The 16,613-nt window shown below is 35.6% G+C and overlaps 1 protein-coding gene across 2 annotated transcripts in view; it reads right to left on the bottom strand.

The window, feature by feature from the left end:
- Positions 1-16,613, bottom strand: part of samd10b (sterile alpha motif domain containing 10b) — a 94,968-nt gene that overhangs the window by 45,162 nt on the left and 33,193 nt on the right. For both annotated transcript variants that reach the window (XM_055188266.2, XM_055188264.2), the window contains exon 2: positions 7,104-7,282. In XM_055188266.2, coding sequence (XP_055044241.1) covers positions 7,104-7,282 — 179 coding nt within the window. The remainder of the gene's footprint in view (positions 1-7,103; positions 7,283-16,613) is intronic.

Raw genomic sequence — 16,613 nt, 5'->3', positions numbered from 1 at the left:
GAGGGAAACAGGAACAATCGTACTCGGGTTTGGACAACAGCAAACGTGCCCAGTGTAAAAACCACCCAAGTGAGTTTGTCACAAAATGTTCATTGTTTCCCAACTGCTTCCAAATCAGACACTCTGTGACCTCCAGGGATAAAATGTCTATGTGTGTGAACACCCCATAAAATCTTTATAGTCATTTATAATGTCATTTATTCCACACGCTATCTTGGTTGTTTTGTCTCCTGAATGACATAGGAATTATGCAAATCACGTAATAGCAATAACACCCCACAAAATTAGCATTAAATGCCATTTACAAGGACTCTTAATCGAGGTCCTGATCACCCTGTTGAGGTTTATATTGTAATGATGACTGGTTGATTGAACATTATGCCCATAAGAAAGAAAAATCACAGCTCAGATCCAATACCGAATTACTTCTCATAGAAAGCAATGATTTAATTGTGAATTTCATGCATTTTAGATATTTCTTTTGAGAAAAAATAATGCAAAAGTCTCCATTACAAATTCAGAAGAGATCTCAACATTGTAACAAACTGAGCTCAGATTTGCCAAGTCTACGATCAAAAGTCAACTCTATTCAAGATTTTAATACTTACATTTACATTTAGTGATTTAGCAGCAGACACTTTAGTCCTAAGTGACTTACAAATCAGGTAAACAAAAGAAGCAATTAGAGCAACACAAGAACACAGTATGCATAGCCAAGGGTACAATTAAATTTTTTTTAAGAACAGAAAAGATAAAGATAAATAGAAACAGATATTAAGCTCTGTATTAGTAAGTAAGGTGTTGGCAGAAGAGATGGGTTTTTAGCTGATTCTTAAAGACAATTACAGAATGCCCAAATGTACATGCAAAAAAATCCTCTGGGCCATTACATAATTCTTATAATTTGATTGTTATTAAAACAATACTGTTGTTACAATCACAAAAAAAAGCATGCAACTCGGATACAAAAATCACTTTAAACCAAATTTTCCATCAGATTTCCCTTGGGTAATAAAATTGCTATGTTAATTTTGTCAGTCGTAGAATACAGCACTGACATTGTATAATTGTATAAGTCTTATTTACATACAAGACGCGTGTTTATCAAGAAACTATGAAAAAAGGACACCTTGAAAGTCATTTAATTAGGAATTTGCTTTACACATTAACAAGATGCAAAATAAATTGAAAAAACTAATTAGTAGGTAATTAAATAAACTTCTCACAAGATCATTTCCATATGTAGTGTGTTAGTTATGGTCACAGTCGCCCTAATTATTTCTATCCTTGACAAACTTGCCAACAGCAAACTGACACCTTACTCACCTTGAACTAGCAAAATGTTAACTCTAATCATTCCTTCTTTAGTTTCCAACCGAATGCAGTAAATGAATGTTATCTTTAACACACGTCCCATCGGCAAAACTCATTTTCATGCCAGTTCTGGCCTCATGAGATAAGCTTGGTTGGAATGAAGCACAATGCAGCATATTCCACAGGACATCATTTTGTCACACTAACTGGACTCTATTCACGACCGTTGCCAAGTGCAATCATGTGAAATGGAGGTCTAATCTCTGATATGATCTTGTTATATTGCTATGATGGATTGAAGAACACCACATATTTCTTATTATAGTCATAATTTAATTGGAGATTGGGCTATTGAGCCAATTTGATAACAGGCCTGGCTGATGGGAGACTTTCTTCTGCAATACACTTACACAAATACAATGATTACAGGTTATGCATTACATAGCTACCGCTTATGTAAAGAATAACTGACAACAGGACATTGAATTATAGAAAAATAATGCATGCTTATGATGATAATGTGGCAGCTATACCACATGTATATTATTCATTGAATCTGAGTTATGTTAAGTCATTCTTCAGATGGGTTATTTTGATTTTTCAGTGTTTTCTCATGCTTTTATTAATGTAAAGCTGCTTTGAAACAATTTAACAATTGTGAAAAGTGCAATATAAATAAAATTGAATTGAATTAAAAAAAATATTTTAAGACATTTGTCTGGTTTATGCACTGACGTTTTCGAGCAACAAAGGCTCAAGCCATGCAGTTCGTGTAAAGAGCATGAGAGCATTCACATTCATTTGCAATAGGTAGACAGAAAAGCCTGTGAACAAGTATCAATATTTGCTTTTTGTTGAATTTTACCTATTATTTGCTGAAATAAATAATAAAAAACCAAGTAGAGCTATCAATATGTATTTGTTTCTTTATCAAAATGAAGCATTTAGCAACTTTTCAGTATAAATTATATTTATTTGCATGCACATGTATAAATACTTTCTTTTCTTCAAGACAATAAATGAACATAAAATATAAATTTATATATGTATTTAAAGGTGGGTCCCAACCTTTTCCCTTGCTTTTCACAAGCAACTGTCAATTCTCACCCAAGAAGTATGATACGATTATATACACGTTTTTACAGTGCATCGTGAATGTGTTAGTATTTAGCCTAGCCCCATTCATTCCTTAGGATCCAAACAGGGATGAATTTAGAAGCCACCAAACACTTACATGTTTTCCCTATTTAAAGACTGTTATATGACTAGTTACACGAATAAGTATGGTGGCACAAAATAAAACGGCGCAATTTTTTAGCGGATAAAAATTAGAACTACAGTGGGGGAAATAAATATTTGACACATCAGCATTTTTATCAGTAAGGGATTTCTAAGTGGGCTATTGACACTAATTTTTTCACCAGATGTAGCCATCAACCCAAATATTGAATTCATGCAAATAAATCAGAAAATTCAAGTACACAAGTTGAGTCACAATAAACAAAGCGAAATGACACAGGGAACAAGCATTGAACACATGAACAGAACATGGTGCAAAATGACATAGAAAGCCAGGAGATCATCTGAAATCTGTTAAGAGAGAAACCCTGCCCCCTATCAGAACTAATTGATAGCAGCTGCTTTAGTCCTAATTGATGGCCTATAAAGGCTTCTCATTACCCAGGAGGCACACGGGAATAACTTCATGATGGGTAAAAGCAAATAACTCTCTCAAGATCTTTGTAATCTTATCGTTGAGTGGGGTAATGGTTATAGGCATATTTCCAGAATGCTGAATGTTTTTGTGAGCACTGTGGAGGCCATTATCCGCAAACGGAAAGAGCATCACTTCACAATAAACCGGGCACGATCAGGTGCTCCACATAAGATCCCTGTCCGAGGAGTCCAAAGAATAATCAGGAGAGTTCTCCAAGAGCCAAGGACCACTTCAGCAGAACTTCAGGAAGACCTTGCATCAGCAGGTACTGTTGTTTTAAAGAAAACCATAAGCAATGCACTGAACCGCCATGGCATTCATGCACACTCAGCACGCAAGACTCCATTGCTGAACAAAAAGCATGTTGAGGCTCGGTTAAAGTTTGTGAAAGTGCATTTGGAGAAGCCTGTGGATTAGCAACTTTACAGTATAAATTATATTTATTGGCATGTACATGTATAAATACTTACTTTCTTTTCTTAAAGACAATAAATTAACATAAAATATAAATTAATATATGTATTTAAAGGTGGGTCCCAACCTTTTTCCTTGCTTTTCACAAGCAACTGTCAATTCTCACACAAGAAGTATGATACGATTATGTGCACGTTTTTGGGAGACTGTAGTACACTCTAAAAAATGATGTGTTGGATTTACTTAAAATATATATGCACCATTTTTGCATCACACTTTTTAAGTATTCCCAACTTTGATAGTTTTACTTAAAATTTACAAGAAAACCTGTGTTTTATTTACTTAAATTTTTAAGTAAAGAATGATGATGAACTCAAATATTTAAGTTCATATAACACATATTTTCTTGTTTATTTTAAGTAAAATTATACCAAGTTGGGATTACTTAAAATATATATGCACCATTTTTGCATCACACTTTTTAAGTATATCCAACACATATTTTAGAGTGAAGTTGGAGCAATTTAGTATACCCAATTCAGCTAATCTGCATGTTTTGGACTGTGGGAGTGTTCACAGAAAGGTCTTCTGAACAAAGTCTTTGTCTGACTTAGCTCTTGCTTGAATCAGTGACCTTTTTGCTGTGAGAAACAATGATGCGCGCTAACCCACTGTGTTGCCCTCTACACTGAGCACACACTTCTCAATCATGGTAACAATGAACAAACATAATTTTTTTCAAAATAACTCTAAATACAACATATGACTAAGATTAACAACATATCAACATAAATAAAGCCAGCAAACATTAAAACAGTCATCTCTTTTAGTAAATATTAACCAAAGAAGTGAACATGTTGCAATGCATGCTGGGAACTATTCAGACCATTGTTTTTTTTAATTGCTTGTTCAGATTACTCAATTTGGCAAGTTGGGCAAACAAATTGGACAAAAGCTTAAAACTCCAGTCAACAAATGATATTTGTTAGCAGGATGATTATGCTTATTTCATTCAGTGAACACAAATTAATGAACTGATGCCCTTCAACAAGAAAAACTTTGTTTTTTGTTAAAATAACATTTTGAAGTTGGATTTTTTACAGGGCATGTGCTTCACAAAATGGCTACGACAGATGTCATAATTTTTGGCTGGAAAGGCATCATGGGAAATCACGTGGCTCTATAGTTACTTAAAATGTTATGCTAGATTTACTTAATTTTGATGCAATTGTTATAGTAGTTAGCATTACTTATGTTTTTTCATTTTATTTTTGGATACATTTAAGTTCACTTGGTAACTTAAATTTTTGTGTTACACATACTAAATATGGTAAGTAGAGGTTGTTTTTTGTGTTTAATCCAATTACTTTCATAAGTTATGGTTGTTCAGCCAACGAATCGTTTTTTAGAGTGTATGGTCAGATGAAGCAAAATTTAACTTTTTGGCAGTCATCCTACACACCATGTTTGGAGAAGAGATGGCACTGCCCACCACCCCAAGAATACCATACCAACAGTTAAGTTTGGGGGTGGAAGCATCATGGTTGGGGGCTACTTTTCAGCAAGGGGTACTCGCAGACTTCATATTATTGAAGGCAGGATGAATGGAGAAATGTACCGGGACATTCTGGATAAAAATTTGCTGCCAGAAAGCTGAAAATGAAAAGAAGGTGGACATTTTAGCAAGACAATAATCCCAAACCCAAGGCCAAGGAAACAATGAAGTGGTCAGTCAATCACCTGACCTAAATCCCATAGAAAATCTATGGAGAGAACTGAAGATCAAAGTTCATAAAAGTGGCCCAAGAAATCTTCAAGATTTAAAGACCATTTGTGTGGAAGAATGGGCCAGAATCCATCCTGAGCAATGCAGACGACTGGTCTCTCCATACAAGAGGTGTCTAGGAGCTGTAATCACCAACAAAGGCTTTTTTACAAAGTATTAAATAGAAGTGTGTTCAATACTTATTCCCTGTGTCATTTCACTTTATTTATTATGACTCAACTTGTATACTTAAATGTTCTGATTTCTTTGTATGAATTCAATATTTGGCTTGATGGCTACATCTGGTGGAAATTTTGTGTCAATAGCTCACTTAGAAATCCCCTTACTGATAAAAATGCTAATGTGTCAAATACTTATTTCCATGCTGTATATTTTATGGTGGAAGAGCGCTTAGTTTGTAGCACTTTGACCTCGGTGCACAGTAACCAGTAAATTACCAGTACAGACTGTAGGTGTGAAAGGGACTAATGTTGCTGCTTGGATGTCTTTTGTTTTTTCAGTTCCTTGTTATGGATTATTAAAGTTTTATTGCTGCATTTAGATCCAGCCTTCATTGCCTCATCATAACACCAATTCAATTTGGTGACATCAGTGTCTTAACATGAATTAAACGCTTCTTCTTAGCTGGAAATGCCTGAGAGAGGGTTGGATAAAAGGTTAACAAAGTTAACATTTGTTAACCATTGGACAGAGACTGAATCTGAAAGGCTGACACTACACTTTGTAATTCAAGTGGAAATCAACCTTTCAAGGTTTGGCCTTAATTCTAGTTCTCATAACCTTGAATTTTGTCAGCACTGTGTGTGAGTTTTTAAATACACGCCAGTGACCTTCTCCTATTTACACACAGACACAGACAGTAGCTTTCATGCAATACTGAGCCAATCTTGAGACCAAGAAAAATCCATTCTATTTAAAGTCACAACATCAGACAGCTACATTTACACACACACACACACACACACACACACACACACACACACACACACACACACACACACACACACACACACACACACACACACACACACACACACACACACACACACACACACACACACACACACACAATCTCCTTTACTCAATGTTTTCTGTCAACCAGAGCAAATATATTTAACACATAAAATAAATAAATCACACACCACTCTCAGTCATTCTTAAGATGACACATTACTAAATTATAGTTCCTAAATCGCTCCATTCAAATCAATTATTCACAACGTAACAGCCAGAGCATAAAGAGCACACTAATCAAATATGCACATTATAGTCAAAGAGGTGACAGTGTTTTTAATGAAACTCTCAAAGCATAAAAACAGGAATTACTTTTCAGGCACGCCTATCATTTGTGTCTGCTAATACAAAAGCCATGTGCATTATGGGAGACTTTAGCTCAGGCTTAGCTTGAGTAATGATTGAGTAATGATGCAGATAATGAAGCTATAATATTTTTACATCACAGGTGATTTTTCTTATCGCTGCAGGTAGAATATGAGTCAGATATGACAGTTTAAGTGTGCAGTGAGGAGAATGGCACTAACATTAATAAATAACTAGTGAGAAGTTAACTGGTCATGGTTGGAGACAGAATATCACAGCACTGATGCTGTAAGCGAATGTATAAACCTTTATGTGACCAGCTGTGAAGGAGGGACATAAAAATTTAATTTGATGGTAAGTAAATCTAGGATTTTGCACCAAAAAGGGAGCTGAAAGCACAACATTGCAGCAACGAAACAAGAATCACTCGTTGTTATATTATAACATTTTGTGTTATATACTTTGTCACTTACACACTAAAACAACATGAATGGGTAATTTGACTAATTTTTTAGTTTTGAACCCTGATTGAATGTGACTCTGGTCATGTACCTGTATTTCCTCTGTGCCGGGCTGCTGTAGTAGTTTGACGGCCCGTCTTGTTACCCGCTGCCCATGCACGTCATGCCAGGAAAGGTTGCCCCCGGCCTTATGGGGCAGCTGGTATGTCAGTTCCTCTGCTGAGACCGTGTGATCCAGCGCAGTCCTACAGAAACTGAAGCTGGACGCAGCTGCGAGAGACAGAGCAAAGAGACGTTATCAAAATCAGAAACAATCTTAATGGATTAATAAATTCATTGGCGTAGTCAAAGGGATCTGTCACTGTACCATTAAATATTCACCCATCCTAAACCGTTTTTAATTTTATTGTTAATATTAACACCGTTTTCTAGTCTATAAAGGAACCTATGGATTAAAAAATAAATAAATAAATAAATTATGATCAGTCACTAAAAACACACACACCTGCAAACATTTATGGCAATAGAGAGCTACAGGGACGATGCATTTTGTATACTTACTAAACAAGCTTTTCATTCTCTTACACTTTACATGTGACTGAAAACCCAACAGGCCCAACAAAAAAAGCATATTGTCCTTCAGGCTAACCTTTAACCCCATCAGAGGTGAACAGTAGTGAAGTATTTTTACTTTACTTTTTTCAAGTATTCATATTTTCTTTGGAAAACATACATTCCAGAGAATAATATCACTTTTGCATGTTTGTCACACTTTAATGTTTCAGATCATCAAACAAATGTAAATATTAAAACACAAATAAACACAACATGCAGATTTAAAATGAAAGGTTTTTATTATGTAGGAAAAAAATCAAACTAAACACCTAAACCTAACAACTGGTTGGGCCACCCTTAGCTGCAACAACTGCAATCAACAGCGATAACTTGCAATGGGTCTGTAACAGCGCTGTGGAGGAATTTTGGCCCAATCATCTTTGCAGAATTGTTGTAATTCAGCCACACTGGAGGGTTTTCAAACATGAACCACCTTTTAAAGGTCATGCCAAAGCATTTCAATAGGATTGAGGTCCGGACTTTGACTACGCCACTCCAAAGTCTTCATTTTGTTTTTCTTCAGCCATTCAGATGTGGACTTGCTGGTGTGTTTTGGATTATTGTCCTGCTGCAGCACCCAAGTTCGCTTTATTGTAGCTTGAAGTCACAAACAGATGGCCTTCATTGTCCTTCAGGATTTTTTGGTAGATAGCTGAATTCATGGTTCCATTTATCACAGCAAGTCTTCCAGGTCCTAAAGCCCCGGACTATCACACTATTACCACCATATTTTAATGTTGGTATGATGCTCTTTTTCTGATGCTGTGTTACTTGTACGCCAGATGTGATGGGACACACACCTTCCAAAGAGTTGTCTCGTCAGTCCACAAAGTATTTTCCCAAGTCTTGGGGATCATCAAGATGTTTTCTGGCAAAGCTGACACAAGCCTTTATGTTATTTTTGCTCAGCAGCGGTTTTAGTCTTGGAATTTTGCCATGCAAACGCTTTCTTATGGTGGAGTCATGACCTTAACTGAGGCAAATGAGAGTTCTTTGGATTCACTACAGTGGTTCAGGCTATAGGAACGACAAAATGACTGAGAAATGTTAACAGCAAGAGTTGTGTAAAACTGTGTTTTTCACCCTTCTGCAATTTATACCAATGACAGAAATAAGCGCAGTTATGATAGCAAAATATGTGGGAGAGCATTAGTTTTAGATTAGTGTAGCTTTGGATTTTGTTTTCCCTTTATAATATAAACCTTCATTTAAAAACTGCATGTTGTGCTTTACTTTTGTTATCTTTGATTAATATTTACATTTGTCTGATGATCTAAAACATTAACATGCAAAAAAAAAAAAACAAGAAGTGGACTAACACTTTTTCACACCATTGTATGTATGAAATGAATTTTAATATGCAACATAAAGGAATAATCAGTATGAATGTAGTGAACTATTTTTGATAAAATACAGATGCTTGAAAATGTAACTAAAATACTTAAGTACTGTTCACCTCTGAACTCTGTAGAAAGGTAAGGGGTATCCGGTTGAAAAAAGACAAGAAAGCTTTGCAAAAGATGTACATTTTATTATGTCAGCATCAGTGTGATGATACAGCAGTATGATAATCACATTCAGACTCTTTTATGCATCCAAAATACCAAGGGATATCTAAATGATTTCTATGACCTAAATAGTACCTACGTTTAAATACTAAGTGTGTGTTTCACATGCTAACTGAGACTGTAACACAGTACAACAACAGGCAACAATACACTTTTCATACAGTGGTGTGTTACATTTTAATGCATCTTGTGAATGTCTTATCCCATTGGAGACATTTTGGCCCCCACAACGAACATCTACATCAGGTAAAAACTGACCCACATACTCAAATAACCCTCTTAACAGTCTTGATATGCTTTACTCAAATGCACAACATTAAATAAAGAACTATAAATGTGCTTGTAAAGGTTAACATTTGCTTTCTTTAAACTCTTCTCTACCTCTTTCTCTCTCTCTCCATCCCTCTCTTTCTCTGTATCTCCCTCTCCCAGTTGGCTTTCTTACATAAGCCCTTTTCCAGCATAGCAAATGGGATTAGTGCTACAAAGAGCACTTAGCAAGTACAAAATATTTAATGAAGGGTAAAAGATGATACCAGCACATATTAGCACATAAGAGATTAGAAAACGAGAGCAAGAATATTCAAGAGTGAGAGGTAAGACGGTAAATAATACATTAATCGCCATTCAACTCACAAAAGACTGAGGTAGCCCTACATAACTTACATAACTGTTAAAAGTTTTGTTTGTCTGGTTAAGCCGGTCCCTAAGCTTAGCACGAGAGCTCATTGTGTTTATAGCGCTTACGTTGCCACTACATCAATGTTAACTAAAGTACTGTTAAAGTGGCTAAACACAATTATTAGCAGCTTTAACTAGAATTTTCTAAGTAATGTTTACATGGGATTTTAAGTAGTGTATTTGGAACGCACAAACATCAAGAATCAGAGTATGTATCTCAACAATGGTGACAAAGAAAACTGTAAAAAGTTCATTATTCATTCATGCCGCAGGGAATTGCAGCATGAAGTTTTTCATTTAATTGTCACCATTGTTGAGATTCATACTCTGATTCTTGGTGTTTGTGCGTCCCAAATGCACACCGGTTATTTTTGTTCATAGTTCCTAAAAATTCTTAATGACAAACTGCTGTGAGAGTGCTGGATCTCATTTTGACAAAAACTTTTGATTAGCAAGTAAATCAATTAATTGCATGATCTTTACTATTATGTACCAACCACCACAGAATTGCACTATTAACTTTGCATTACCACAACAAATGTGCTTTATACACAAAAAGTTAATGTAACCAGGGAAAAACAAGCAAACTAAATGTCAAGGGTCAAGAGCCCAACTAAAACAAACACTGATCACCATAATGATGACTTGAAGTGAAATAAAACATCAACATCTAAATCTAATAAGTGAATTGTGTTTTCTACAGCAATATTTTTACAGAACATTCAGAAATAATGTTTTATAACAGTTTTTTAAAGGCAATGTTTCTCTATTATTTACATAACAAGCAAAAAATTTGATAGTAATTTAAACATTGTGTGAACATTAAAACATGAAAGTGTCATAATGTTTAAAAAATGGTAGAATGTAACATTCCTCTAATGTTCAGACAACCCAGAAACATTCTTAAAACGTAAAAAAACTGGACACTTTTTATGTTAGTAGAACGTTTTTTGGAACATTGGGAACTTTTGATGACAAAATGCAAAGTTAATGTTACTTGAGCAATTCAATTAAAATTTATTATGTATTTCAGCACAAATAATAAAAAAAAACTGCAAGTAAGTCATTTAAATAAACATGACATGAAGTAGAAAGACACATTTTATTTGTTTGTAATGCTAACTTTATTTACAAATTTAAATAATCATTTTTTACAGTGTAGGAAAAATAAATACTATGGAAGTCAATGGTACTCAGAAACTATTTGGTTACAACATTGGTAAAATATTTTCTTTTGTGTATGTATTACTGTGTGACACTGTGGTCCTTTTACCTTTATACTATAATAAATGTTGTATAAGCATAGTATTATAGATAATTGTATGCTGGTGGTGGAGACAGCCATGTGTATTACTTTGAATACTGTGAGGATGATTTCTGACCCAATCTCAGACCTTAGACTTCTCAGTGGACTTCAGTGTGAGACCTTGGCCACAACTGAACTCCCATTAAATCTCAAGTCTTTCAGTAAGTGGATGAAGGGCAGTTTCCATACCAAAGTCAAGGGGGGGGGGGGGAGAAGTTCGAAGGCTGAGGATTGGGTGACAAGTGAGGTCACATTAAAGAAGTTCTTTTCTTGAATATTTTCATTAAGTATTCTGGTCGGGAGATTTACACAGCTTTTTGAGGACTGATGCAAGGCACTAAACCTCTTAGATACGTATAACAGAAGACAAAGAAAGATAGAGAGGGAGAAAGAAAGAGACTGGATTTGATGGTAAATGTTTTCAACCCTGAAAAAGTCACTCTCCTGCCTGACATGATTGATGGAAAAGATTTGATCTTCTTAAAATTAATCATGAAAGTTTCCTAACTTTGTTTGACACATTGGTGCTTTTTTAGACAGTCATTAGTAAGTAATTGTCCTGTGGTTTGGTACAATTTTATAAGAAGGTCATTCCAAGTCAAAAAACTGTGGTAGATTACAAAGGACTTTTGGACAAAAACTTAATCTTTTCTAAAGAAATGACTTTTCCCTGCACTGAATACACCTTCATGAAATATTCTTAAATGTCTGCATTTTAAACAGCCTGAACATACTGTGATACTGGCATTGTGCACTTAAATAATTGACAGCCCTACAACAAAAACTGAACTTTATTTTCCTACATTTTAAATAATATTGAAGTCACCAAAACTATCAAAACGGAGTATAGGAATTATGTATAGAGGACTGAGTTTTAAAGCTGCCGTCGGCAACTCTGGAGGATTGAGCAGTTTCCAAATGTTTACAATTTCATGTCCCTCCTCCACTGCCTCCGAGCAACCTCCCTCAGAGCTCGTTCTCGTCAGCGCGTGTGCAAAAGTATTATTGTGAACGCATACTTAGCAAGAATACTTAGATTACTTACATAACACTCCGAAATACAATCAATGATTGATAAAGCACAATTACCTGTTGAGAAGAAATGTGGCAAGCTCTGCATCCAGCTTGAAATCTCATAGATTCCTTTCAAATGCCGGTCCGATATTGATCCTAGTTTTAATACGGTCACAGTCGCTTTCTATCTTTGTTTCCTTCTTTTCATTGGTTGTTTTCCTAGCTCTAGTTGTTAACCGAGAAATCGTAAGTTTGTTACTGAAAGTTCTCTCCGCCATCACGCTGTTCAAACCAAAACAACTATGAATTCAGGCGGATGCACATGATATTGTAACGCACGCGAGGGGGATGGGGATCTGTGGCGCGTGCAGGTACTGTGATTGACAGGCAGATTTTACACAGCCCTGCGCTGATTGGACCAAATGAACCAGCCTGCGCTGATTGGACCAAATGAACCGGGAGTGGTGGATTTTTGCAAAACAAATAACAGGCTCCAGGTGGAGCTAGAAGGGCGGGTTTTTTCTTAAACAGTCTAATTGATGTTGTTCTATCGGAGCATAGTGTTGGTTTCAGTGAATATGATCAAAAAATATGATAAAATAAGTTGCCGACCGCAGCTTTAAATAAATCAAACATATAAACCAAGCAAGCAAGAGCTGTCATTTTACCATCTAAGGCCTGGTTTCACAGACAAGGCTTAGCTAAAACCTGGACTAGGCCTTAGTTGAATTAAGATGTTTATGCCTCTTTTTATAACAATGCCTTAGAAAAATATGTTACTATTGTGCATTGTGAGACATATCAATGACACTGACATATTATAAGTTCTGTCAGTGCAAGGTATTTTAACTTGTTTTAGTCTAGGCAGGACCAGCCTGTAAAACCAGGGGTAAGTTAACTATAGACCTAATATAGTCCGGCTATACTTGTGAAATGTATGATATTCCATTATGTAAGCAAAGTCAGCAGGGATTACAATGTTTGGTTTTATTTATTTTATTTCATTTATTTTTGGAGCTATGATTAAACGTCTATTAAAGTTCCCGTTCTTTCTGTGTTTTTGAAGCTTTGATTGTGTTTACAGTGCGCAATATAACATGTGTTCATGTTTCATGTGTAAAAAACACAGTATTTTTTACACAGTTTACTTATCTGTATAGCGCTGTTTTCACTGTCATAAAAACGGGCTGATGTCTTTCTTGTTCTACGTAAGGAGTTCTGATTGTGTAGTTTGTTTAGCGTGTTGTGATTCGATAGCAGCAGAGCTTGCCATTAGCTTAGCTGGCGACTGACGTATTCCTGTGGGCGGAGTTTAGTCAAAAATCTGTTCTACTGACGTCATTAAAGCAGGAAGTAGAGGACTGTAGTTCAAACCGGCCGTTCGCTGTAGGCTTTGAAAAGTGAATTCTGTTTAAGAAAATATATCGCCTGGCAGTGAACTTTATTATTTAACAGGTATTATTAATGCTATTATAGCAACATTACACACTAACTAGGGTTTAAAAATGGGATCAGGAAAAACGTGACCTTTAAATTTTCAATGACAGCCCAAATTTTGCCTTGTTTTAGCCTAAACGTCTGGGCTGTGTTTGGACGGCTTTTTAACATCTTTTAAACATACAATTTAAAAGTTCATAACTAACTTGAAAGATTGCATGATGTTATTGTCTGATTTTCCTTTACTTCCTGATTGAAAAATTCAAAATAAGCATTATTTATATTTGAATTAAACCTTATATCAATACGTAATCATTTATTTAACAAATGTAACAAATTCAGTCAAGTGTGTTTAAACTTTTGATAATGACAAATATATTTGTCTATTAAACCGTCTTTGTCAAATACACAATAAAAACAAATATAGACGGTTTCATCGGACGCATGTGATACACGTCTGGATCCTAACCTTACTTCCGGTTTCGTTTTTTTAATGGTCTGACTAGTTGCTAAACTGATCTCTTGAAAAAATGCCTCGTCGAAAATAACAAATGTTTTGGTTTCCTAGGTAATCTATGTGTTGCTGTTTTGCTTGTTATATAAATAAACTACGTTTAAAGTACTTTGTTGTTATTTATTATTAGCAGAGTTTACCGGAAGTTATGTGCGTACCGCGACAGCCTCTTGTTTATGTTGTTACTGCTGAAACCGTCTATACAAATTTAAAACAGCAAAAATATTACCTTTTTCTTTTGGAAAATTAACAATGGTAAATTTTAACATAACATTTACATTGTTGTACACTAAGTACCATAGGACATGAATATGGTAGGCCTATTTAGTACCATCAAAATACTATGTTTTTCCGTCACTTGATCTCCACAGTACTTTTTGTAAGAGTAAACATAAGCATTCCCAATATATAACCCTAAAATGGCTTCATCTTTAACTTTCACTTCTTTAAATCAAATTTAAGCTTAAATTATTAAATAAATAAAACCACCAGTGTGAACTCAAAGTGTTTTCAATGTAAGAGAAAATATAATATCTCAAATCATGTCTCCAGCTAGTGGGTGTCCAATCCATGGCTACAGAGTATTTACAGAGGGGAAGTCCTCAGGGCACTATTTTAAACCAGAAATGAAGCATGAAATTATTCCATCTTGACCCAGCTTCTGGCGAGCAGTTCAATCATGTCAAGAAAAATACCATAAAAATATAAATGTGTTCGCAAAGAATATGCTGTCGGCCTCCATCCATACAAACCAGCTTTGGTAGTAGCTGGTGGGGTGTATAGTCCAATATTTTTTCCGCTTCAAAGACCTCACAAGCAAACGGTTATTGCTGCCACACAAAGGCAAACAGGGACACATTGAGGTCCAACACGAGCAGAGCTTAACTATGTCTGTAAGATGATGTCTAGTTTCTACACTGAGTTAAACTGTAGAACAAGTTTGGATTTATGACTACATGTAACCTCTATCTGGGACAAAAAGTCAAAAAGTTAGACCTTTCAGAAAATGTCAATAAATTAAACTGACGAACAGAAGGCACTTTTGGCTCATTTAAATGTTAATGCATTTTTATGTAAATTAATGACATTAAATTACTATCTCACTTTCAGAGTAAGGTACATAAGCTGTGATAGCTTTAGTTGCAACCAAGTTATTACATATTTTTAAAAATAAAGCTATAGTTTTCGTCTCCTCCATCTTGCCCATTGGCTATACGTCTCGGAGTACAGAAGAAATTATTTCCAGCACATTATTTTGTGCAACAACCTAACAAATTGCAAAAACGTCATCTATTGTGTAGCCAGACTTACTAAAAGCCGTTTTAATCTGAAATAGCTGATACACAATTGACAGTTATTTAAAAAAATCGGGTTGCAAAAAATTATACTGCGTGCTGAGCAAATTAAAGGGCAAATTTCTTTATCATTGTTTGTATCCAAAATAAAAACATGAAAAAAAACATGTAACTTGCAGTTAAGCTAACAATCAAACCGATGTTTTTTTAAGCAGATTTTGTTATTTTGTGTGCCATATACACTCACCTAAAGGATTATTAGGAACACCATACTAATACTGTATTTGACCCCCTTTTGCCTTCAGAATTCTACGTGGCATTGATTCAACAAGGTGTTGAAAGCATTCTTTAGAAATGTTGGCTCATATTGATAGGATAGCATCTTGCAGTCGATGGAGATTTGTGGGATGCACATCCAGGTCACGAAGCTCTCGTTCCACCACATCCCAAAGATGCTCTATTGGGTTGAGATCTGGCGACTGTGGGGGCCATTTTAGTACAGTGAACTCATTGTCATGTTCAAGAAACCAATTTGAAATGATTTGAGCTTTGTGACATGGTGCATTATCCTGCTGGAAGTAGCCATCAGAGGATGAGTACATGGTGGTCATAAAGGGATGGACATGGTCAGAAACAATGCTCAGGTAGGCTGTGGCATTTAAACGATGCCCAATTGGCAATAAGAGGCCTAAAGTGTGCCAAGAAAACATCCCCCACACCATAACACCGTTGCATTAATGAGTAATCGAACAGGTGTTCCTAATAATCCTTTAGGTGAGTGTACATGAGGTGGTCAGTGATTTATTAAAATCCATCTGAACAGAATAGTCTTTTGCAGCTGACACTTGCAACATTTCAGGTTTTTATGGACATGGACAGTGCATTATGTCATGCACCCCCCTCTGTTGCTTAAAAGGCCACAGATGCCTGTTTGGATCCATGAATCTCTCCACAGTGCAAACAGGCAGCCTGCGGGAGTTCAAATCCCTTCGACAGCCGGCAATTCATCCCGGAGAAAAGGAAAGGAGGTATGAGGAATAACAAGACTGAGACAAGTCTCTCCATCATCAGAAAAACATGTATTACACAGCAAAAACAAACACCAGAGGTTTTATATTCATAGTAGACAAAAGTCTTCTGTGGATGACATTCTTATTGATAATCTGGCATG

The sequence above is a fragment of the Misgurnus anguillicaudatus genome, chromosome 13 (assembly GCF_027580225.2).
Source record: "Misgurnus anguillicaudatus chromosome 13, ASM2758022v2, whole genome shotgun sequence".
Lineage (NCBI taxonomy): Eukaryota > Metazoa > Chordata > Actinopteri > Cypriniformes > Cobitidae > Misgurnus > Misgurnus anguillicaudatus.
The sequence above is the reverse complement of the archived record's forward strand: the minus strand, read 5'-3'. Positions and strand labels throughout refer to the sequence as shown.